At 44.2% G+C, this 24,289-nt stretch overlaps 1 protein-coding gene across 3 annotated transcripts in view; it reads right to left on the bottom strand.

Moving 5' to 3' along the window:
- Positions 1-2,990: 2,990 nt before the first annotated feature.
- The window catches only part of POLD3 (DNA polymerase delta 3, accessory subunit), a 46,206-nt gene continuing 24,907 nt past the window's right edge, over positions 2,991-24,289 (bottom strand). For 2 of the 3 annotated variants that reach the window (XM_077834541.1, XM_077834582.1), the window contains exons 10-12: positions 17,980-18,074; positions 17,665-17,743; positions 8,952-10,669 (exon numbers count right to left, since the gene is read on the bottom strand). In XM_077834541.1, the coding sequence (XP_077690667.1) occupies positions 10,464-10,669; positions 17,665-17,743; positions 17,980-18,074 (380 nt within the window). In that variant the 3' untranslated portion in view covers positions 8,952-10,463. Of the gene's footprint in view, positions 3,230-8,951; positions 10,670-17,664; positions 17,744-17,979; positions 18,075-24,289 lie in introns of those variants that run through there. The other variant, XM_077834651.1, reaches the window with a different exon arrangement.

The raw sequence follows: 24,289 nt of genomic DNA, 5'->3' as shown, positions 1-24,289 counted from the left end.
ATTACTAACTCATTTGCAGGCTTTCCTCCTCTAGTGAGGCTTTGAATTGGTTCCACCATCTCTGAGTACTCCGAAATATATGGCAGGTTTCAGAGTAGCAGCCGTGTTAGTCTGTATTCGCAAAAAGAAAAGGAGGACTTGTGGCACCTTAGAGACTAACCCATTTAGTTTTCTACTGGACCCTCCCCCCCCCCGGTATTATTGCTTTACTACTGGCAATCATGGCTATATTTTGAGATAATCTCTCCTGTTTGGACCTTCTGGCCCATTCAATACAGCTAGCTCTGGGGTTGATTACTCCCCCGAGCTCCTTAAGGAGATCTATGCTGCAAATTGTGTTTCCCTGCTTGGGGCAAACTCAGATTTGACTGACTGTGACCATATCTTCAAATTCTATTTCTACTGGCTGGCTTAGGGTTGCTTTTAATCTCCCCCCCTACCCCTTCAATCCATATGGTTCGACAGGTGAGGGGGAGCTCTTGGCTGGTTATTGATACCGAGGCTCCTGTGTCTATTAACATGTTGCACGGTCGGCCCCCCACTCGTGCGTTAAGAAACATCCTGGGGACACCTTTGGTTCCAGCCACAGAGGCCGCTAATACCTATTTGCTAGCCAGGAGTTTGAGCAACTCCTGGATTTGTTTATCTTTTTCTTGTTCTTGGGTACTAGTTGTATCAGTTTTATTCTGTTTGTTTGGCCACTGGCCTCCTTACCCCACCCCACCCCTTGGGGTGGAAGCAGTCTTCCTTTATGTGGCCGCTCCTTTTACAATTGCTGCATGTTTTGGTTTTATTTTTATTTTTACAGTTACGTGCCAGATGTCCGGGCTTATTGCACGTGAAGCAGGTAGTGGTTTTGATTCTATGAACTGCTGTAATTTCCTCAGATGGGGTGGTTGCTGCTACCTTCCTCTTTTTCCTGTTTTCTACTTCTGTGGCCCATTTCATTACTGCTGAGTATGTCTCTCCCACGGAGATGCCTAATGCCAGGACTGCTTGGTGGTCTGCAGACAGCCCTTCCTTTAGGATTTGGAGGAATACATCATGGTCTGGGGATGCTATATTCTCCAGACCTGAATAAGCTCGAAATGCATTCCATTTCTTTTCAGCATAAGACGTGGCAGACTCCCCCTTCTGCTGAACCACTGATTGCAGAGCCCCCCAGTTAGAGGTCTGGGCTCCTAGAACAGCAGATAGTGCAGTTCTGAATTCTGTTACAATGTCTGCCTCTGGGTTTGGAATTCCTGCTGGTTCTCCAGCTTGATCCCCTCCCGCAGGGTTGGGGTTATGATCTTCAGCCCAGTGCCCCGTCTTCCATTTATCTTCTAGGCTGTCCCACACATCCCTGGGGCATTTACACTTGACCAGGGTGTGAACATCCTTCCTATGGAGGCCGTGTATTTCAGCCAGGCCATCCAGCTTGTCCCAGAACTCAGCATTCTTGTTATCTCGTTTGAGTTTGGGTAAATCAGACAGTAACGCCTGTTTTTCCTGGGGGGCAAAGGGACGGTAGATTTCAGTCGTTTCTGTCCTGAGTCCCCTTACTGGTTCACCCTCCGCATTAACATTTCTGAACCTCCTTAACTGCGTTTTGATTGGAGCCATACGCTGTACTTGCTCCCCTGGGGCAATTAATCCTTGTAACGCCCCTTTATTGGCTCTGGGGGTGCCCAAATTTGGCCTTTCACACAAAGAAATGTATGGAGGGGGTTCTGATTCCTCCCCTTTGCCTTGTGCTGCTGAGTTTTCCCCCAGATAGTTAACCAGTGGTGCAGTTGGCTGACAAATGCCGGGAGCGGACTCTCCCCCTCCTGCTCTGGGCGTGTGTTCCAGGCATGGTCAATGTAGTTCTTTTGTTCTGGGATCTTTTCCAATTTCCTGACAATTACATGGTTTAAAGCACAAGCTCTTATCCTTTAGAGCCTGATTCTCAGACTTTAAAGTTGCAATTTCTCTTTCTTTTAGGTTGAGTATATGTAATAACACTATTACTGTCTTGTCTGTTTTGTCACTTTTCTGATTATTTCACCAAGTAACCAGATTCGCCTCTGGTCCGGCTGCAGAGTAGTTTGTTTTTTTAGCGCTGTCTGTCGAGTTTTGACATGTTTATATTCCAAATACTCTTGTGGGCTGATGATTGCCTCTCCTTTTGATGCCATGGGCTTTTACTTGCCCCGGCTGCTGACCTTGTTTTTGGGAACTTACGTTTTCCCCTCTAAATGTCGTAGTCTCAATTTCCACAGCCTTGATGGGGATTTACCTTTCCCCCTTTTTATGCTATGGTCTCAATTTCCACAGCCTTTTATGAGGACGTCTCCCCCCTCTTTTTAACTACCGTGCAGTCTTACGTTACACACAGCTGCCGGCCTTATCGGTTGGAGACTTTGTGCTATTCGAAAGCATGTACGTCACATGGCTGGGGGGAGGGGCACTCCCCTAGGACTTGCAATGTTACGTGCAATGAGGAAATGGGACCATCAGTTTGCACTGCCTACCGCTTGTGTACCCAGCCAGTCCTGGGCTTAACTCATGGCCAATCGCTTGCTGGTGGTTTATCCAAGTCCTCCGTAACACCCCCTTAATTTAAACAGTACATGACCCTCTTGCACTTGTCTTCCCTCCCAGTTGGTACCCTTATTTAACCCCTCTGCTTGGACTTCACGTGTCTAGGTTCCTTCACACTTAAATTTAAAAAGTGGAAACAAGATGTGTCTGAAAGGGGATGAGAGACTTCTATCCCTGGCCTAATGATGTGGTAAAGTAAACATACTCACCTCCTTTTTGGATTTTAGTCTCAGATCCTCAATTAGCTCACAAGCCTGTGTCCCGGACGAGCCCCCAAACTGAAGGACATAAATCCACACCGTGTAGAGGTCAAGCATAGGAGTTTATTACGTACAGCGCTGACGGAGTGTCACCTCGCTTATTCGGCTCAGGGACACTGTCAATCAATTGATTACAGTCGAATATATGGATTTTCTATGGGCGGGGAAAGTGACAGGGTAGGCAGTCCCACACCCCCGGATAGGTTTAGCTGCAAGACACGAAAGCACAGTAGCCAATGATCAAGAGGTTACATAATGTCTCCGCCCATGGTCTCAATGGTCTAAATTAACATTTAGCATTTAATTAGTACTTTAATAAATGTATTAATATAGAATATATGTTGAATTCAATTTGGGGTCCATAGGAATGAAGTAGCTCCTTTGATTGTCCAACAGATACGTATCTAGGGGTAAAAGCAAAGAAACAGTGAAAGTATATGGCAAAGAAGATTGTCTTTCAAGTTGCTTATTTGTGTTTTAAGGCAGGTATCGGTTCCTGGGAAAGGGAGGTGGGAGGAGGCCATATCTTATACTGACATGCTTGAACCTTTCATAAACTCAAGGTTGGATGTGTGGACTATTTAGTTTCTTTAGCAGACTCTTGCAAGGGACCTTGTGCTAAATAAATCATCAATGAGTTCTCCTTTACCCACTACTTTAGCAACATTCAAAGAATTCTAACAGACTAGCGAGACCAGATTTTCTGTTTGCGGACACCACGGTAGCAGAACGTGTTGCAGTAGACAAGCCTGGAGATGAAGTTGTGTGGACCACCATGAAGGACCACAGTGAAGTCTCCTAATTAGCCTAACAAAGAAAAAGCCATTTCTGGCCACTGATATATGATTGTCCAGGAACAGCAGTGGGTCCAAATGGATCCATGACCACACACCCATCTTGGCAGTCAGAGGTCTGATACCTTCAACGGAAGGTGAGTCAACAGCTTCTGCCAGGTCCCTGAAACACTGCCCCTTTCTACCATCCTTCAGTGTCCAGTCTCCATGTCCAAAAACAAGCTTTGCTGCTTGTTGATGATGCAGATAGGTCCTTACAGTGATAGACAGATACAGTCAGTGATAGTTTCATTCCTTAGGATGTTTTTACATACACATTCCCTGGTTCACCAAGAGGGGACCCCAATCTGCTGCAAAGATCTCTGGGGCAGGGGCTGGTTTATTTGCATAAAGCAGCACGCGCACACACTTAAGGTTCCATGTAAATATCCAATAGTAAATAACTGCTGCTCTCCAGAACTGACCAGATCCATGTTAACGTGTAACAGGTACAGACTGCAGTTCCATAGTAGTGTTATATTATTAAAGGCCTAGATTACAATGATCTGTAGAAAGAATTTTGAGTTTAAATGACCATAACTGGTCTGGAACTTGATTTTATGTCTCCTGCGAAAGACAGTATCTCTAGCAGTGTGGACCCGCCTGCCTCCAATACCCTGTTGGGCATCGGTTCAACAGTGGCTCAGAGGGAAGGAATTTCACTTACTGCATAACCATCACAACTCCCCATAGAACCTAGGAGTTCCCAGAATATCTCCTGTCCACATAGTGACCCTGCTTAGCTTACAAGATATAAATGGATCCCAGCACAAGGGGCATAACTTGAAGACCAGCATCACAGGTCAGACTTCACTCTCAATCTATTAAAAACTCTGCTCAGAAACACCCCATAACTCATGCCCATGTGAGCAGGCACAGAATCTGTCCAGTGATGATCTGTTGGCGGCCAATTCCATTACACCAGCCATCTCAGGTAGCAAATGAGGTGAGGATTCCATTAGAATGACTCCCCTTCCCCTCAGTTCAATAAGGCCAAAGCTCCTTGTGCAGCAACAAAACTGGATTAGCACAGCAGATCCTCTTAATCCTCTACAGAAACAACAAAAAGGCACCAGTAAAATACATACAGCAAAGTTATTCATACAAGCAATTGTAACTTGAGTTTGTCTTAGATAAGCTACCCTTTGTCTGTCTTCACCTCTTGTTATAGTTGTGAGACGAACTTCAATCCTCAGCCCCTGAGAGCAGAAGCATGTCAGGTCTTTAATGCACCATGTGCGCATAATCGTGCTCTAGGCAAAAATAATTTGGATGCTCCAGTTGAGTTCTTTGCATTTTTCATAGATATTTGATGCTCCAAGGGACCACTGACGGCAAATGCATGAGCCGTTTCCTTAGGATGTGGGTCCTTATGCACCAGACCATCTATTGACTCCTTCACAATGATCCTGCAATTATAGGACAAGTTTATGCATTTCAATAGGTATTGTTCTGTTAGATGTAAGGAGGAACGCTGTAACCATGCATCCAGCAAGAATTAAGCTGAGCTGCGAATCGGCTCTGGAAGCCACACAGAACAAAGAAAGTAGAGGTTTAAATTCTTTCTACCGAATTCCACCCTTGTTCCATATGGTCAGAAGTTCTCTCTCCAGCTTTACATATCCATAATAATAATTATAGACATCGGTGGAGGTTTTCCGCCTTATAAGTACAGTATTAATACTTACTGAAAGATCCAATTTGAAACGTCAATGGCATAAAAAAAAAAAAAAACATTGCAAGCCTACTTCATTCTAAACACAGAGAGATTCAAGAGCATGTGTTGTTGAGCATGCCGGGGGCAAACGCTGGTTTGTGAAATTTCTTGGTCTGAGCTTTACAAAAATTTCCAAGAAAAGGATAAAAGCAAGAACAGCCAAGAAAGGTGTCAGAAAGGGGTCGAGAGAAAATTCTATGGTAGTTAGTGTTATGGGACCATTGACTTCCATGGCGCTACACTGATGGACATCAGTTGAGGTTCCAGTCCATACACTGGTTTGCTAGTAATGAAAGATGTGAAGGCTAGGAACAAATGCCCATTCCACAGTAGTCATAATCTTTGCTGATCCTGGATAGTCTTCAGCACTAAGGGAAGGGTGGGTCTAGGAAATTCACCAGTAGCTGGAACAAAGCAGCCTAATAGTCTGGAGAAGCACCCGTTCTGTTCGGTCTATCTGAAGGGTGAGAAGATGCGTTAGGTAAAACATCCTGAGGACTCTGGAGGGAAAAGCAATGGGGCAAGAGGTACATAGCAAAATCTCTCTGAGGGAACAGACCTTTGCTATCTATAGTGCTCCTCACTGTAATAGCGCTAAGCATTGATGTGCCATCACCAGGAAATCAGTGGACCATAGAACTTAAATTGGATATGCAAGTGAACTTCGGAATGGGGAGGGAACATTCATTTCCTTGATACAACTGGACTTATATTATTTGGGATACACTTACTGGTTTTGGCAGAATCAAGGTGGCACATACTAATTGCTCCCCCATGGACAGGGCTACTAGAGAGACTTGGCTATCAGATGAAGGAACAGGGACAGTGGACCTGCAGAGCAGTGGAATTTAAAGCTCTTATGTGACCCAGATTGGACAATGGGACAAAACTGAATCCAGTGAGCTGACGTCCTGAAGGCCAAGCCATACCTCCCATAATCTATTGCACACGAACACGAAGAAGAGCTCCAACTAAAACTGCTATTACACTTTGTAGGATCTCCTAACAGTGGAGGAAAAAGAGGAGTCTACGAAAACGGAGTACTGACGCACAGTACATTGCTGGCAAATGCATGTTATCCACTCATGACCTTGTGGAGTGATTTTATTTCCTTATATGGGCCTGCTGTTCTCTGCACTCTCCTGTTCAATATCTATTGTTCTGCTGGCATTGCATTCCAGGAATGAAGATACAGAGAGAACAAAACAATTCCACATGCTCTTTTAGGGGAGCTAACACCACTCCGAGCGTGGAGAGGGATGGCTTAGAAATGACTGACTTCCATGCCAAGCGTTGATGGATTTCACTGCAGACATTTATTTGAACAGGGCAGTGCAAGTTGATAAGAATGCTTCCCAGCCCCTCCCAAAATTGCTTTCTTTTTCCAATGGCAATTATAGTCAAAGGACCTTTTTAACCAGTCCAAGGCAGCATAGAGTGAAAATGCTGACATTCATTCCAAACAGAATCTGCTCTGCTTAATGATGCGGGAAGTTGTCAGAGGCATTTTTACAAGTTATCTTTCCAGACCTCTTACAAAGCAAAGGATGTATATTTTCACCTTTCAAACAATCTGCAGTTTTTCAAGCCATCACTTAGCATGTGTGCATTGTTTTTAAACTACCCTCCGCCTTGAGGCAACAAGATCCAGGGGTCAGAACAGGAGCCTGGCAGACTTAGCTTCTTGATTTTTACTCCCCAATGTCAGAACGTGTAACTTACTCCGTCTGAGCCTCAACTTCCTCATCTCTAAAATGAGGACAGTGACACCAACATCTGTAAAGTGCTTTCAGAGATCCCCAGAAGAGAGGCATCATGCAAGTTGTGACGTTATGAGTGTAATACAATATCTCATTGAAAGGTGACAGGGCCAGAAAGAGTTAATTAACTCACAAACTGACCTGACCTATGGCTGAACTTTAGAGACTAGTTAGGAAGATATGTCAATGAATAGAGCTTTGAAATGCAAGCCTGTATTGTTAGAGATAGAAGGGTAGATGTTTGCTCAGGTCTTGTGATGTAAGCAAACAAGTCTTGTCTATTGCTATAGCTTTGATTCAAAGATCAAAAAAGGAGATTAACATTTAGGAAGACACTTCAGTGAAATAGTATTATTGTCAATAGGTCTCTTTGAAGGTGGTGACAACCTGTATCTGAACCGTTTAATGGATAAATTACCCTGTACTAATGGCCATGATGTTTAGGAGAAGGAAAGTTAAGCCTATTGTTTTCTCAGGCCAAAAGGCTGCTGGAAATGTATAAAAACCTTGGGACATGATCCTTCTTCATCTCAGATTTGCTTTGGGCTTCAAGAGGAGGAAACCTTAAGCCATAAGGATTTAGGTCCCCAGTTACTGACTGGAGTCACCCTGAATATGGACATTGGACCATAACTTATGCACTATTTCTAAACGGACGTTTGGCAATTACAAGCTCAGCTCTGCTACGTATCTGAACCTCCGGAATTGAATTCAAGTCTGTCTGTATATTGATCTTTTAACCAACACGCTCTCTTTTTTTAATAAATTGTAGTTTAGTTAATAAGAATTGACTATAAGCGTGTATTTTGGGTTAGATCTAAGTTATCATTTGACCTGGGTCTGGGGCTTGGTCCTTTGGGGTCAGGAGAACCTTTTCTATCATGTAATAAGATTTTCAGAATTTATCATCCTATGTGTGTCTGGAAGGAGGCCTGAGGTTGGGTACTAAGGGAACTGCATTGTTTGGACTGCTGAGTAACCAGGGAGGTGCTATAGAAGTTGTTGTGGGCTGGACTATCCACCAGCTTCTTGGATTTGTCTGCCCTGTTCTGTTTGCAGTTCACCCTAACTGAGTGACCTCAGCTGGCTCCCGCGGGCAGCACTGCCCCACAAGTGCTGTGTATTATTATACCTAGAGACACAGAATGTTAATGCGGGCTACATCCAGGGCAAACAATCTGAACATGGGAGAACAAAGAAAACCTTACTACCCATTTATATGGCTTACTACCCATTTATATTTATTTATATGGCTCCCATTATCTCAGTATTTGAGCCCCTCACAATCTTTTCATGTATTTATCCTCTACACCCCTGGGAGGTAAGAAGTGCTATTCCAGTTTTTACAGATGGGGAACTTGCCCACTGACCCCTGGTTCCCCCATGTCCTAAGCTAGCACCTTAACCTCTGGACCACCAAGGAATCTGAGAACAATGGATAGAGCAAAGGGCCAGAACCTATCATAACAGTTATGCCAGAATGTGCCCTTTTAATCTTTATAAACGACAGGAGAAACCAGCACCTTTGTCTCCTAGCACAGCACCATATTAAATAGATATAACTGGAATTTTAAAGCATTGTCTCAAAACCCCCTCTGGACTCCCAAATTGTTACCAGACTGGTTAATAGTTCCAGCTGTATTTTTAATATATGTATCCTTTGTTCTGTAAAGTCTTGTATTGCTTTTATATCTGGAAGTTTTGCCATGCAATTGAATGCCATGAACCTGCTTTATTCAGATTTATACAAGCTATATAGGAAATCAGAAAGTAGCACAACTCTCCAAGAACAATCAGTAACACAAACAAAAGAAGGTAAGTGTTTAAAGGGTTTTATTATTTAACATTACTCTTAGAATATACTTCCAGCTATGCCAAGAAAAATAGAAACATTGAAGTGGTATTTTTCTGGGAAAGATACAAAAGTTCATTGTAAAGATTTCCATCCTTTTCCAATGGTGGCCCTCTACTTCCATTAAAACATGTCCGAAACATGCCAAACCTTACTCACCTGTAGCACCATAGTGTCGATGTTGCCTAGCTCAACAGAAGGGGGTTTTCTGTCCATGTGCAGAATCCACCACCCTGAGCAGTGCTAGTTAGGTCGACTAAAGAATTCTCCCATCAACACAGCTGCGTTTACACTGGGGATTAGGTCATCTTGACCACGGTGCCCCAGGGTGTGAATTTTTCACACCCCTGAGCAACATAGAGAGGCCCATCTAAATTTTAGCTGTAAACGAGAGCTCAGACAACCGAAATCTCTAGTCATTTTTGACAATTTGGGCCCCAGTGTGTTGCACATCTTCACAGGCTGTTGGTTCCTTGGAACCAGTATTTTGCTATGGCACATTTCCTTAGACACTAGACTTTAAAAAAAAAACAAAAAAAAAACATTTGTACATGGCACATTCCCATTAGACTTTAAATAAATAAAAGCCAACAAAAGAGGAGCTGCATACTTCTTTCTGTCCCTGGCTACGATGCAGGCAAGTACACTGCCACTTTCATCAGGACAACCCACCCACATGCCCCCTTTGAGTCAAAAACCACCCACTCGTAGAGCTGAGCACACAGTTCCTTTCCCAGTGGCTGGTTGGGCTTCGGCCTTGTCCCAGGTTCACTATATCCAACTGCGTAGGAAGCCATTAATGATGTTTTTGCAAAGAGTGATGGAGCACAAGCAGTGCCATGGTCTATAATTAGGCATCTAAGCACTTTACAGAGGACGTACTTAAGGAAGAAATGGTTGAGAGAATTTTATATGTGGTACTTTGTTGGACAAAGATTATAAAGGCAGAGAGAAAACTATTTACCAGCCTTGGGGGAGAAATCAAATTCATTTCATCCAGTTATAACTGCAGCAGATGTTCACTATTTGCGTGTGTGCCTGTTACATTACAGTTTTTAACCAACCTGAACGTTTAAACAAACAAGACAAAAAAAAAAAATCAAATGATTCCACTAAAAGGATTAGCTTCTTATTTTGTCCATCTACTCCTGGAACAGGCCTTAGTACCAGACAGGTCAAAGGCCATGCTTAAAAATTTTAAATATCATCATGTAAACAAGTTAACGGATCTCTAAGTGTTCCTCTAGAGCTTGCTCCCAGCTACTGCTTTCTATATGGCTTAGCATAGAAAGAGAATTACAAGATATGGATACAATTAAGTTTTCTGATGCAAAACCTGGTGCAGACAGCTTACTTCCACAGTAAACTAGATATTTCCCACCAGGGTAACCCGTCTGTTGTTCTCCTCCAAAGCCGAAAGCTACTGAAAGGAGTGACATTTCCAAACCGCCCAGGGATCGTGGGGAGAGATTCAGTTCATTTCTTCTGGAAGAAGCCCATGATGGAGACTTGTTTGTTGGCTTTGCTGGCTGTGGCAGCCCCTTTCTTCAGGCCCTTCCGATCCTCCTTGGGTTCTTTCTTCACAGCTGCCGTGGACTGACTGTGTGCAGCTGGCAGCTTGGACTTGATGAATTCCTCTTCACTATCTGAACAGGATTCGCTCTCATAAACCTTTTCAGTCACTGGAAAGAGAACGTGGCAGGAGTGGTTAAGCCTTTGCTCAGAACAGTTGCAACCAACCAAGCAGTACATTCAGGGAATCAATGAGGATGTATAAGAGGCACACAACACAAGGACAGTTAAAATTAATAGCATCCTGGCTCTGCAGTTTTCAGGTATGCAAGTGGGACAATTTGGAGACTCTGCCTCGGTTCAGTGTATGAATTCTTGTTGATGCTACAAAGTTGTTATAAAATTGCTGCATCAGGGAATGCCTCTATGTGGATGCGGAATGTACCAGTTGCTGATACAGATGGCAATATGTACCCCCCTACCAAACCAGGGACAATGAAGAGGAGTTAAGATTAACACATGCTCTGGACCAAACAGTAGGGCATGGAAAGGTGGAAGTAGCTTCTCCTACTTGTCTACAGAGAGAAATACGCAAACAGGGCAGAGATAGGTGACAAACAGGGGTTAAAAAAAAAAAAGACAGGCTCAGGAGGAAACAGAAGAAGGACAGGAGAGTCTGGGAGGGAGAACGGAGGAGGCAGGTAGGTTTTTGAAGAGTCAACTTTCACCAGGGACCAGCCAAGGTCGGAGAAAGCCAGTGGGGCTGGAAAGACTCTGTGATTCAGAACAGAAGTCACAAGATGCAGAGTAAGGATCCTGGACACCCCAGAGGATTCTGCCCAAGCCCAAAGACCTCTCCGGAGTGGGGAGGAGCCAGAGACAGGGAAATGCATATAGGCGCATTTGTTATTTTGTACAGGTCCTGTGTATGAGTCCAGCGGAGGGCAACAAAAATGATTAGGGGACTGGAACACATGACTTATGAGGAGAGGCTGAGGGAACTGGGGATGTTTAGTCTTCAGAAGAGAAGAATGAGGGGGGGATTTGATAGCTGCTTTCAACTACCTGAAAGGGGGTTCCAAAGAGGATGGATCTAGACTGTTCTCAGTGGTAGCAGATGACAGAACAAGGAGTAATGGTCTCAAGTTGCAGTGGGGGAGATTTAGGTTGGATATTAGGAAAAACTTTTTCACTATGAGGGTGGTGAAACACTGGAATGCGTTACCTAGGGAGGTGGTGGAATCTCCTTCCCTAGAAGTTTTTAAGGTCAGGCTTGACAAAGCCCTGGCTGGGATGATTTAGTCGGGGATCGGTCCTGCTTTGAGCAGGGGGTTGGACTAGATGACCTCCTGAGGTCCCTTCCAACCCTGATATTCTATGAGGTAAACTAGAAGTCTCACACCTTTGGTGGCATTCTGGGGAACATGCAAGAGCTGCTGAGGAGGCTTGGGGGAGATGACTCCGGCTTCAAAGTCCAATCGCCTCGGTCCTGGAGTCTACACTGCTAAAAAGGGAGTCAGGCACAAGATTTGCTCCTGGAGCGCGTGCCTAGAGGCCTAAAGCCAAGCTACGCTCTACCCAGCCCCAGCAAATTAAGGGCACGTGGAATTCAGCATTTGGATCCCCTCACAGCAGTCTGGTGAGTGTCCAGCAGAGGGCACTCAACCAGATTCGTGATGTCAATTACGACAATGTCAACAAGGCAGAGGCCAAAAACAAAAGAACTAGCTGGGATAGCTCCCACTGACACAGTAACAATACCTAGCTCTTATGCAGTGCTCTTCACCCACTGATCTCAAAGCACTTAGAGGCAGCATGTATCATTGTCCCCATTTTACTGATGGGGAAACAGAGGCCAGAGGTGGAATGACTTGTCCAAGGTCTCTCAGCAGATCACAGAGCTGGGAATAAAACCCAGGGCTCCTGAGTCCCAGTCCAGTGCTCTTATCGACTGGGCTAGACTGCCTCCATCACTTTTTAGATGAATGGAGTGAGATTACGTAGTGAAAGATGGCACATTAACAGCTGTGGAAGATTATGTCCTTTCTTCTACCTAGGGCCTTATGCAGTGCCCATCTCCTTGGTATCTGAGTGCATAGTCCGCCAGACAGCAGGCTCCCCACCCAAGCCCTTCAGCCCAGTTGGGTGGGACTGCCTCCCTGGGTGAGAGAGCAGTTCAGTTGCCAAATCTTCTCACTGCATAGACCCTACAACAGGGAGGGTGCCAAGTACACTGAAGATTTTTGCAACATGAACGATTGTCCACTAAGGACTAGATTGCAGACACCAATTCATCTTTCACAGAACACGCAGCAGCCATCAGAGAGTAACGGCTTTCAGTAACTACTGACCAGGACTGAATCTGAGTCGTTACCCAAGTACGGAAAGGTTCAACAGCCCAATCCGAATCCCATCCACTCCCACAACAGCATTGCTAGGGCAACCTTTTCCACCAATGCTTACAAAAAACATGATACACAGATGGTCTGATTTTCCAAGCTCTTGAGCATGACATTGCATCCCATATTCTTCACAGTGATATTATGATAAGATTATGACATAATCATCATGTATTTTATGCAAGGCATGTGAGGTGTCATTGAAAAGGTTATGATTTGCTGACTATGATTATCCTGTTTGTATGCATGCATCATTTTTGTATCTGAAGTTATGAATATTGACTATGTATCCGTATTTCCAATGTAGTTACACCTGGGTAACACCCACTAGACAAGATGGTTTCATTCTAGACAGTGGATGGGGAAGGGCCTATTCAGGGTAATGGACCATTAGGAAAACAATAGGCCTTAGAAGAAGCTTATCTCCCCCTGGGAAGCCTTCCTGAGGATGCTACAGACAGCCTCTGAGTAATGGCTGCTAAGACTCTACGAAGACATGTGATGTGACCACATGTCTCTGGACTCCATCTTGCGATGTTAGTGTTTTTCCACAGACCGGTCTGGGAGCTAAGCTACGAAACAAAGGGCTCCCGCCATATGTAAAAGCTATATAAGGGAGGGAGTGACATCATCTGGTGTTCTTCGCTACCCACCAAGAAGACTCCTGGAAACACCTGAGGAAAAAAGATTGAACTGGGGAAAGGGCTGGACCCAGACAAAAGGGATTTTTAGCCTGTGAATGGAACACCTGTGGATTCCAAGCTGCAAAGCAAGTGCAGCTTGCCCTTAAGAATCTGCAGCCAGTTTGTATCATCTCTTAGGGTGAGAATCTGCTATTCATATCCAATCTATTTAGTATCTTAAGCTTCGTTTGCGTTTTTTGTTTATTTGCTAAGCAAACACCTCAAAGCAGATTGCCATCACTTAAAATCTATCTTTTGTAGTTAAACTTATTTTTGCTTTATCTAAACCAGTGTGTGGGAATCATAACTTAGGGGCAGAAGGCTGTTGCATATTCCTCTCCACACTGAGGGAGGGGGCAAATTTTATGAGCTTACGCTGTACACTTCCCTGTGCACAATACAGTATAGTTTTGGGTTTATACTCCAGAGGGGGTATGTGCCTGAGGAGCTGGTTGTTGCCCTAGCTGTCGCCTTTGTATGCAGGGCCTGGTCAAAGCACTTACATGTAACTGCAACTGGGTGTGGCCCTACCTGTATGTATGTGGTGAGAGTGCAGGCTGAAGCCTGGAGGGCTTTGCAGCTTGTCAGAGCAGTACAGTGTAAGAGGGAGCCCATGCTGGTGAGTCGGGGGGCTCAGTGGTACCGCAGTTCCAGGTGGCACCCCGGGGGGAACCCATCATACTGAGCACCTGAAGGTCCACTGACTTGATTTGGATGCTGTTGTGATGATGGTCATATGTATACCTAGATAAAGAGAGCTTGGTGCTTCTGAAATTCAGATGACGAGCTCATTTTTTTTTACATAACACCTCTCTGAAAGTTTTTACAAGCTAGGGAGAGACACAAATTAAACCTAGATGGTTGATTTTTTCTACAGAGAGAGTAAATAGCTGGCATTTCAAAGCAGTACTGGAAAGGGTTCATTTAGTAACCAACCAATCATTGAATGAGTATTACTTAGTGGGATTCCCCCCTTTCAGTGCTGTCATAGCGTTTAATGATGGAGTCTTTAGGTCTATAAAACAATGCTTACTAAAATGGATCTGGACCCAACTCCACTGATGGCAACCATCAACATCCACAAGTAAACACTGATCCACCAGCTTCCAATGCAGCGTTTTGGTAGGTTTCTAGTAAACCATTTTTTCTTTAGCAACTCTACTCTTTTTTTGCAGGGGTCTGAACTTCACTTCTGGAAAATTGGCTTTTAGTTGTACCAGCTAAATCAAATGAGGTCTTCTACACAATCCGTGGCTGTAAGGAGAAACCATTTAGCACCAGTCCCTGTGGTACTAAACCCTGCTCCTCTGTGTGATTAGTCAGTCAAACAGGGACTCTAAACATAAGCCAGTTTCTCTTTACAATCAATTAGCTTTTCAAAAAGCAGCCTTAAGAGGCCGATATTCCTGGCCGACTCACTCCCCACCTTTGCTCTTAGCATGAATTATCCTCGGAGGTTAAACTATCCTATCTGTGTGCAATCATTTATTGAGGGTTTCCATTAGGCCCAAGTTGTAAGAGACTGTCTGTAGGACAGAGAATCTAGCATTTAGCTGAACGTTTTTCTTTGCTAGGTTGTCTTGTGTTTTTGTAGTAGCCAGTGCACATTTCAAGTGCTGCTTTTCCATGGTAAACAGGGATTGAAACACTCTCACAGGCCTGGACCAGGCCCAATACTTGGAGGAGTTTACTAAATCTGAAAGTGTCCCACTGTGACATTAGCAACCAATCTCATAAGAAGCAGAGTTAAGTAAGACTTGGTCCACATACAGTTTTTGAACCTGTAACACTCTTTTGGTTAGGGGTGTGATTATTAATTAACAACGGAAAGTTACAGTAGTAATAACCCCCCGTGTGGACACAGTTATAACGGTATCCAGGTACCTTAAACCAGTATGAGCGACTCTCCTTCCTTTCAGGGATGCAGGTCTCATATACACAGGAAAGTTATTTTTTTGTATAATTTAAGGTGTGAATTTAAACCACTATAGTTATACCAAAATAGCCCACCATGTAGACATTCTTATTCTAGCATAAAAGTGCCTTTTTTCAGTTTAGCTTGTGTCACTTGGAAAGGTGTTTAAGCTAAACCTAAAGCCACTCTTATACTGGAGTAAGAGTGTCCCCATGGGTGATCAGAACTATAGAACCACAGCTGTGCACCTGTTAAAACATTCCCCATGCAGACAAGCCCTGAGCTATATGAGCAGAAGTACCTTTATACCAGTATAACTGCATCCACACTGGGGTGGTAATGGTGATGGGAGGAGGTTGTAGAACTTCAGCTATGTCAGCATGGTTAAAAAACTATACAACATTTGTGATTAGACGAGCCTTTAGATTAAGGACCTGATCCTAGGAGATGGTGAGCACCCACAATTCCCGCTGACTTCAACTAGGTGCTGCAGGTGCTTAGTTTTTTGATTTGCTTTACAATCACCAGTTTCTAGTTGTAGTCGTTCTTGGGAAAGTGGCACTAAAACCATGGAGACACTCAAGGGAGGGTATATAGCAGGATGATATTCCGAACAATGAGATTGGAAGATCCAATATCTTGGCTCTGATCTAGGCAGCTTTAACGCATTTTAAAAAGGTGAAAAATCCCACAATTCAAAAGATACAAATATCTGATATCAGCCCAGGAGCTTTGCAAGACCGTAGGATTATCAGGCCCACATGGGGCAGGGGGAGAGACGGGATGAAATGGGGACACAGCAAGTTCTGGACCACAGACTGGTGCAAATTTTTGGTACATACTTCTTACCCAATTCTTCAGCATCATAGCCCCATCTGACTCTGTCCTTGCTACTCTGAGCCTTTTCCAAGTACACCACAGGGGCCTTATTTTCCCCTTCATAAAACTGTAGTGGATATTAATTTGTAAACCAAAGGTCTGCCTATTTCACAAGAGACCATTTAAACCCATGGTCCAGTGGGGGAAAAAGGCAAGCTTCCCAGTACTGGCACATTTGGAAAAGGCTGAATAGAAAAAGGAATGCAGAATTCTTTGCTGGAAATAAAAGCTTTAATGTTCATTATGGCGAGGTCTGGATGCAGACCTTATTAAAACCACTAGCTGTGGAGCAAGGTTTTCATTTTCCTTCCAAAACACCCCATCATGTCAACAAGCAATTCTCAACAAATCCGTTTCCCTCTGACAAAAACCTAGTACTAGAGCCTTTAGCTACTATTGAAGCCAGTTACTTTCCTGGTAGCTTTAGCTTTCTTTAAAGGAGATGTAAAACACAGGACCTGATCCCTCTCCTGGAATAAGCTAAGCTCCCTGGATTCCATTCAAATCAAGAGGAGTTGAGGACACTCAGTATCTTGTAGGATCAGGCACACATTGTGCTTAGTATAAATAATGCTTCCACCAGTTTTTCAAATTTAAAGAACTTTATAAACATTACCTAAATCTTACAACACTCTTGCAAGGTAGGGAAATAGGTGCCTTGTTCAAAATCACCATATGAATCAGAGCTGGGTTAAAATTTAAACATTCCTGGCTCCCAGATCTGTGCTCAGACCTGCCTCTCCCAAGGGCAAGAGAGCACAGGACTGCTAGGAACAAAGGACTTGCTTTTTAGAGTTTTAAATCCCAAATCCCCAACATGCTGCTTGTTGCTCTTACCCAGTTTATTTGGGGTATTCCGGATTATATTGAGGGCCAGATTCATTGGTATAACCCAGCTGTTCTGGACCATTCTAGCTGCTTTGTGTCACCAATGAATCCAAGGATTTTTTTTTTTTTTTAATAAAAAGGTATGCATTTTTGAAAAGGAGGGAAAGTGCTAGTGCTGGTTATAATGGTAGGAAAGAGGGAACAAAAGAAAATATTCAAAAAGTTTTCGATTGAGCGTGAGACAGTCAATGACAACTCCACTCCACCCTCCTCTGACAGAGGGACAGTTACATACAGGAAAGTGGAGTTGGAATCCTCAGAGCTCAAGAAAAGAAGAATAAAGTGATACTGTGGGGCCCTTCCCTGGATAGGTTTAGTCTGTAAAACTTGCAAAAAACCCCAGTGACTTCAATAAAGTGAGCCCCTACGTGTGGGTGCGGGAGAACGCTAGCTATTCTTACCCATGCAGCCTTCATCATCCACAAATGTTTTGGATTTCAGCACGCGCTTCCGTTTCCGCTTCTTCCCTCCTGTCGAAGCCTGAAGGGTATCACAAGGGACCAAGAGTTAAGGCAGGGTGTGTGTAGAGAGCTTCTATGGGCATGATCACCAAGAACCAAACGTTGTCCGTCTCGTTATCAAAGTCAGGTCTGACCAACTATTCGCCCCGCCCCAGCACACCCTTCAGCCCTGCTTCTGCAAACACCCTGGATTTCTTCATTTTATCAAGACAAAAACACATATAAATGCAAGTTGTCACCATAATGTGCCATTACCTCAGTCGTTTCTGGTTCTAGTTCAATCTTCAGTGCAGGCTCTGGAGAAGGCAAGGGGGGGGTAGCTTCTTGAGGTGTGGGAGATACTGAGACATCTGCCAAGAGAAAAAGAGCTGGACATAGTGATGGCATTTGGGACAGTGCCCCCATGTTGGCTTGCAGCATTTCCCATGGCATTTGTTAAGCACATTTAGCCCTTGCCTGTAAAGCTGCTGTCTTATTAAAGTCAGGGCAAAATGTTCCAAGTTGCATGCCTAAAGTCAGGCATCTAAGTCCAGGTTTAAGCCCCAAGTGACTGGCTACATCGTCAGAGGTGCTGCAGACTCCCAGTTCTCAATGGCTTCAAATTGCAAATGGAACAAAACCTGATGCTGTGCTACCTTCTGGAGCCCGTGGAGAGCAGCCGCAGCAGCATTGGCGCTTCCCATACCTTTGCCAGACAGAAGCCAACAAGGTTTGCAGTCGTGTAAGAGATGTGGGTGCGGCAGAGGGAGAGAGATGTGAGGGGGTTGTGAGTTCAGCGCAGGGCAATGGGGAGAAGTGCCTTGCATCACTCCAGAGGCACAGTTCTGACTAGCTTACATGGCTATAAGAAGAGTCCTCTTCAGCCCAAGTGAAAGTTGCTCCCATGTGAGGCTTCAAACCTGGGGAGAGGTAGTAGTGGGGGGAAAACTTCCTCCTCCAACCTATTGCTTAATAAGAACAATGAAAGTGTTGGCAGGGGGGACACAGTTCCTGCTGGGCTCCACCTCCTCCCTGCCTCGGCTGGCTGTAGAGCAGCGTGCATGCTGTAGGTGTAACATGAATTCTGGATCTGTAACTATCCCAACCGATTAGGTCAGCGTTAAGAGTTCTGACTGTGCCAGGCGTGTGGCCAGCTGACCTTCATAGGTTAAGCAGGGCTCAAGTGAAACAGTTGGCTGCCAATACTAAATAATAAATTACGTTCTTCAAACCAGGACTCAATCTCATAACTACCTGGGTGACCGAGACACAGAAACACAAACAGTGAGCAGGATCACATGACTCGGTATTTCACCTTGCTGCAAATCGTCGATATGTGGCAGGTGTCATGCAAACACTAGAACCTAATGTGATGAAGTGGGAACTCTCTTAATGTTTTCCATGAACAGTATGAGTGCCCCAGTTTCCCCCTACGTGTTGCACAAGTATCTAGGTGATGGGACAAGGGTGGGTGATTGTGGCAGAGACCCCTCGAGGACAGGTCTGACTGCCACATAGTTCCCTGGGCCCAGTCAACACCCAGACACACTGTATCCTGGCAACTGATGGCCAGGGTCCATCTTCTGCAAGGAGCCAGCCGAAGGAGTTGGAGACCAAAGAGAGATGCCCAGGAAAGAGACGGAGGATGGGTAACTGGGCATGACTGAGGGAAGGCTGCTGGAAGCTGGGCAGTCTTCTGGTTTGGGACTTAGGGGGATCCAGAGCCCTGCCTCCCCCTCCCGCCCCGCCCGATGGACTTTGCTGAACCTTCCCACTTTCTCTGCTAACAAGAACTGTTTATGCTGTATTCCAGATGACTAATAAACCCTTCTGTTTTACAGCGCTGGCTGAGAGTCACTGCTGACTGGGAAGCTGGGGGTGCATGGCCGCTTAAGGGGGCACGTAAGGCTTTCCCAGGTGTCCTATTCAGGTGGAGTCGCTGTGGGGAACTCATGGCGTGAAACGCATGCTGAACACTCTGAGGTCAGACCCAGGAGGCAATGAAGCCAAGCAGGCTCGCCCTTGTGAGTGTGTGCCCTGCGGGGTGCCACCCTACAGGAGGGTTCTGTCTGAACTTCATTCAGAGCGGTTCCAGAGCACTCTTCACCCGTGACACCTAATCACTGATCTTTTCTGCAGGTGCTACCTGCCGAGATAGACAAAGCTCGCTACTAGCCTTTCCCAGGTGAAAAGTTGCAGACAGTTTCAAATTCTCCGCATTTGCAATTATTCTGAAAGTAACCACGGTCTGGAAAACTCCTTGGCAAGGCTTGAAACATTCACTGAAGGCTAGCCAGAGGACTAAACCTGCTAGCATAAGAACAACCATATTGGGTCAGACCAAAGGTCCATCTAGCTCAGTATCCTGTCTTCCCATAATGCCCAATGTCGGGTGCCCCATAGGGAATGAACAGAACACGTAATCATCAAGTGATCCATCCCCTGTCGCCCATTCCCAGCTTCTGGCAAACAGAGGCTAGGGACACCACCCCTGCCCCTCCTGGCTAATAGCCATTGATGGACCTAACCTCCAGGAAATTATCTAGCTCTTTTTTGAACCCTATTATAGTCTTGGCCTTCATCCTCTGGCAAAGAGTTCTACAGGTTAACTGTGTGTTGTGTGAAGAAATACTTCCTTTTGTTTATTTTAAACCTGCTGCCTATTAATTTCATTTGGTGACCCTAGTTCTTATGTGATGAGAAGGAGTAAATAACACTTCCTTATTTACTTTCTTCACACCAGTCATGATTTTATAGACTTCACTCATATCCCCCCTTAGTCATCCCTTTTCCAAGCCTAAAAGTCCCAGTCTTATTAATATCTCCTCATACGGAAGCCATTCCATACCCCTAATTATTTTTGTTGTCCTTTTCTGAACCTTTTCCAATTCCAATATATCTTTTTTGAGATAGGGCAACCACATCTGCACACAGTATTCAAGATGTGGGCGCACCATGGATTTATATAGTGGCAGTATGATATTTTCTGTCATCTTATCTAACCCTTTCTTAATGATTCCCAACATTGTTAGCTTTTTTGATTGCTGCTACACATTGAGTGAATGTTTTCAGCTGATTTAGACCCCAGTGTTTTATATGTATAGTTGGGATTATGTTTTCCAATGTGCACTACTTCGCATTTATCAACAGTGAGTTTCATCTGCCATTTTCTTGCCCAGTCACCCAGTTTTGAGAGATCCCTTTGTAGCTCTTCCCAGTCTGCTTTGGATTTATCTTGAGTAGTTTTGTATCATCTGCAAATTTTGCCATGTCACTCTTTACCCCTTTTTCCAGATCATTTATGAATATGTTGAATAGGACTGGTCCCAGTACAGACCCCCGGGGGACACCACTATTTACCTCTCTCCATTCTGAAAACTGACCATTTATTCCTACCGTTTGTTTCCTATCTTTTAACCAGTTACCAATCCATGAGAGGAACTTCCCTCTTATCCCATAACAGCTTACTTTGCTTAAGAGCCTGTGGTGAGGAACATTGTCACAGGCTCTCTGAAAATGTAAGTACACTATATCCACTGGATCCCCCTTGTCCACATGCTTGTTGACCCTCTCAAAGAATTCTAGTAGATTGGTGAGGCATGATTTCCCTTTACAAAAACCATGTTGACTCTTCCCCGACAAATTACGTTCAGTATATGCCTAACGATTCTGTTCTTTACTATAGTTTCAACCAGTGTGCCCGGTACTGAACTCAGGCTTACTAGCCTCTAATTGCCAGGATCACCTCTGGAGCCCTTTTTAAAAATTGGCTTCTCATTAGCTATCCTCCAGTCATCTGGTACAGAAGCGGATTTAAATGATAGGTTACAAGCCACAGTTGGTAGTTCTGCAATTTCACATTTGAGTTGCTTCAGAACTCATGTGTGAATATCATCTGGTCCTAGTATTTTATTACCTGTTTAATTGATCAATTTGTTCCAAAGCGTCTTCTAATGACACCTCAATCTGGGACAGTTCCTCAGATCTGTCACCTAAAAAGAATGGCTCAGGTTTGGGAATCTCCCTCACATCCTCAGCTGTGAAGACCGAAGCAAAGAATTCATTTAGTTTCTCCGCAATGGCCTTATCATCCTTGAGTACTCCTTTAGCATCTCAATTGTTCAATGGCCCCACTGGTTGTTTAGCAGGCTTCCTGCTTCTGATGTACTTTAAAATTGTTTTGCTATTACTTTTTGAGTCTTTGGCTGTTCTTCAAATTCTTTTTTGGCCTTCCAAATTATATTTTTACACTTCACTTGCCAGAGTTTATGCTGCTTTCTATTTTCCTCACTAGGATTTAACTTCCACTTTTTAAAAGGATGCCTTGTTGCCTCTCACTGCTTCTTTTACTTTGTTGTTTAGCCATGGTGGCACTTTTTTGGTTCTCTTAGTATGTTTTTGAATTTGGGGTATATATTTAAGTTGAGCCTCTATTATGGTGTCTTGATTCTACGCTTTCTTTCACATATAGTGCCACTGCCCCACCAGCACAACCTGTTCTGTCCTTTCGATATATTTTGTATTCTGGTATTACTGTGTCCCATTGATAATCTTCATTCCACCAAGTTTCTGTGATGCCTATGTGACGTTGCACTCTACATGATTTTATGAAAATATGCTAATGAGTGTGAATGTAATGTAACTGGAACATGCTTCATGCAAAAGGTCTCTTGTAAGGTATCATTAAAAATCTTATAATCTACTGAGTGTGGTCATCCTATTTGTATGTACGTATCATTCTTGTGCCTGAAACTAGAAATATGAAATATAACTCTAAGGGCCTATTGTAGTTATGCAAAGTGTGGGCCATTAATGATGGTTTGAAATCTTGATGGCTCCCATCAACCAGGGCAATTGACTGTGGATGGTGCTATTTGCAGGCAGGCCTTCCTGTGAGTCAGGCTGGGAGGAATGAAGGCTTGGGATCTCACAGGACATGTGACCATGTCACCTGGTACTGAAATCCATCTTAAACCTGGTGCTTTTCCATTTAGAAGGAGGGGTGGGGACGCAGAGAGACAAAAAGATTCCTGCGTTGTGCCAAAGCTATATAAGGGGGTGGAACAGAACAAAGGGGGCGGCAGTCATGAGAAATCCCCTAGCTACCACCTAAGCTGGAACAAGGGCTGTACCAGGGGACAGGATTGTGCTCAGACTAGGAAGGCATCCAGTCTGTGATAGAAGCTTTTTGAAACATCTCTGAGGGTGAGATTTTATCTGTATTCAGTTTTCTTACTGTATTAGGCTTAGACTTGCATGTTTTATTTTATTTTGCTTGATAATTCACTTTGTTCTGTTTGTTATTACTTGGAACCACTTGAATCCACTTGTATTTAATAAAATCACTTTTTACTTATTAATTAACCCAGAGTATGTATTAATACCGGGGGGGGGGGGGGAGAGAGAGGGAGAGGGGAAAAAACAGCTGTACATATCTCTCTATCAGTGTTATAGAGGGTGAACAATTTATGAGTTTACCCTGTATAAGCTTTATGCAGGTAAAACGGATTTATTTGGGGTTAGGACCCCATTGAGAGCTGGGCATCTGAGTGTTGGAGACAGGAACACTTAAGCTGTTTTCAGTTAAGCCTAAAGCTTTTAGGGGACACGGTTCAGACTTGAGTCTATGTTTGCAGCAGGCAAGCGTGTCTGGCTCAAACAAGGCAAGGTTCTGAAGTCCCAGGGGGAAAACGGGCTCAGAGGTAGTCTCAACAGGTGGCAGTCCCCAAGGGGGTTTCTGTGATCCAACTTGTCACAGCCTATTATATTGATATCGTCATATACAAGGAACTCTAGTTCACCCATCTTATTATTTAGACTTCTAGCATTTGTATATAAGCACTTTAAAAAACTGTCACTTTTTAGCTGTCTGCCATTACATGATGTCATTGAATAGGATTCTTTTTCATTTGACTGTTTCTCATCAGCTCCGACCTGTATTTTATCATCTTCCATCCTCTACTCCTTACTAGGACACAGAGAATCTCTATTAATAGATCGTCCCCTAAGGGATGTCTCTGTCTGAACCATGTATATGCTCCTCCACACCTGTCGGCTTTCCCCCAGCTATTAATTTCAAAACTGCTGTATGACCTTATTAGTGTTTAGTGCCAGCAAACTGATTCCATTTTGGTTTAGGTAGAGCTCATGGTTCCTGTATAGGCTCCCCATTTCCCAAAAAGTTTCCCCAGTTCCTAATAAATCTAAACCCCTCCTCCCTATACCATTGTCTCATCCACGCATTCAGACCTGCAGGTTTGCTTGTCTAACTGGCCCTGCGCATGGAACTGGAAGCATTGCAGAGAATGCTCCCATGGAGGTCCTGGACTTCAATCTCTTACCTAGATGCCTAAATTTGGTTAGGGGTGTGATCTGTTTCCTGATCGTTATACCAGTATAAAGGTGCCTTACACCAATACAGTGTAATGCACTTCCTGAACTGCAGTAAGCTATACAGGTATAACTGCATTCACCCTAGCAAAGGTTTTGACACTAACTATACCGATAAAATCAAAGCAGCAACACTTTCTAGCCTAGACAACGCCTAATTTGACAAATTGATAACTACATCGCTCAAGTGAAAATC

The sequence above is a fragment of the Eretmochelys imbricata genome, chromosome 1 (genome assembly GCF_965152235.1).
Source record: "Eretmochelys imbricata isolate rEreImb1 chromosome 1, rEreImb1.hap1, whole genome shotgun sequence".
Classification (NCBI taxonomy): domain Eukaryota; kingdom Metazoa; phylum Chordata; order Testudines; family Cheloniidae; genus Eretmochelys; species Eretmochelys imbricata.
Note: the sequence above shows the minus strand (reverse complement) of the source record. Positions and strands in the feature narration are given on the sequence as shown.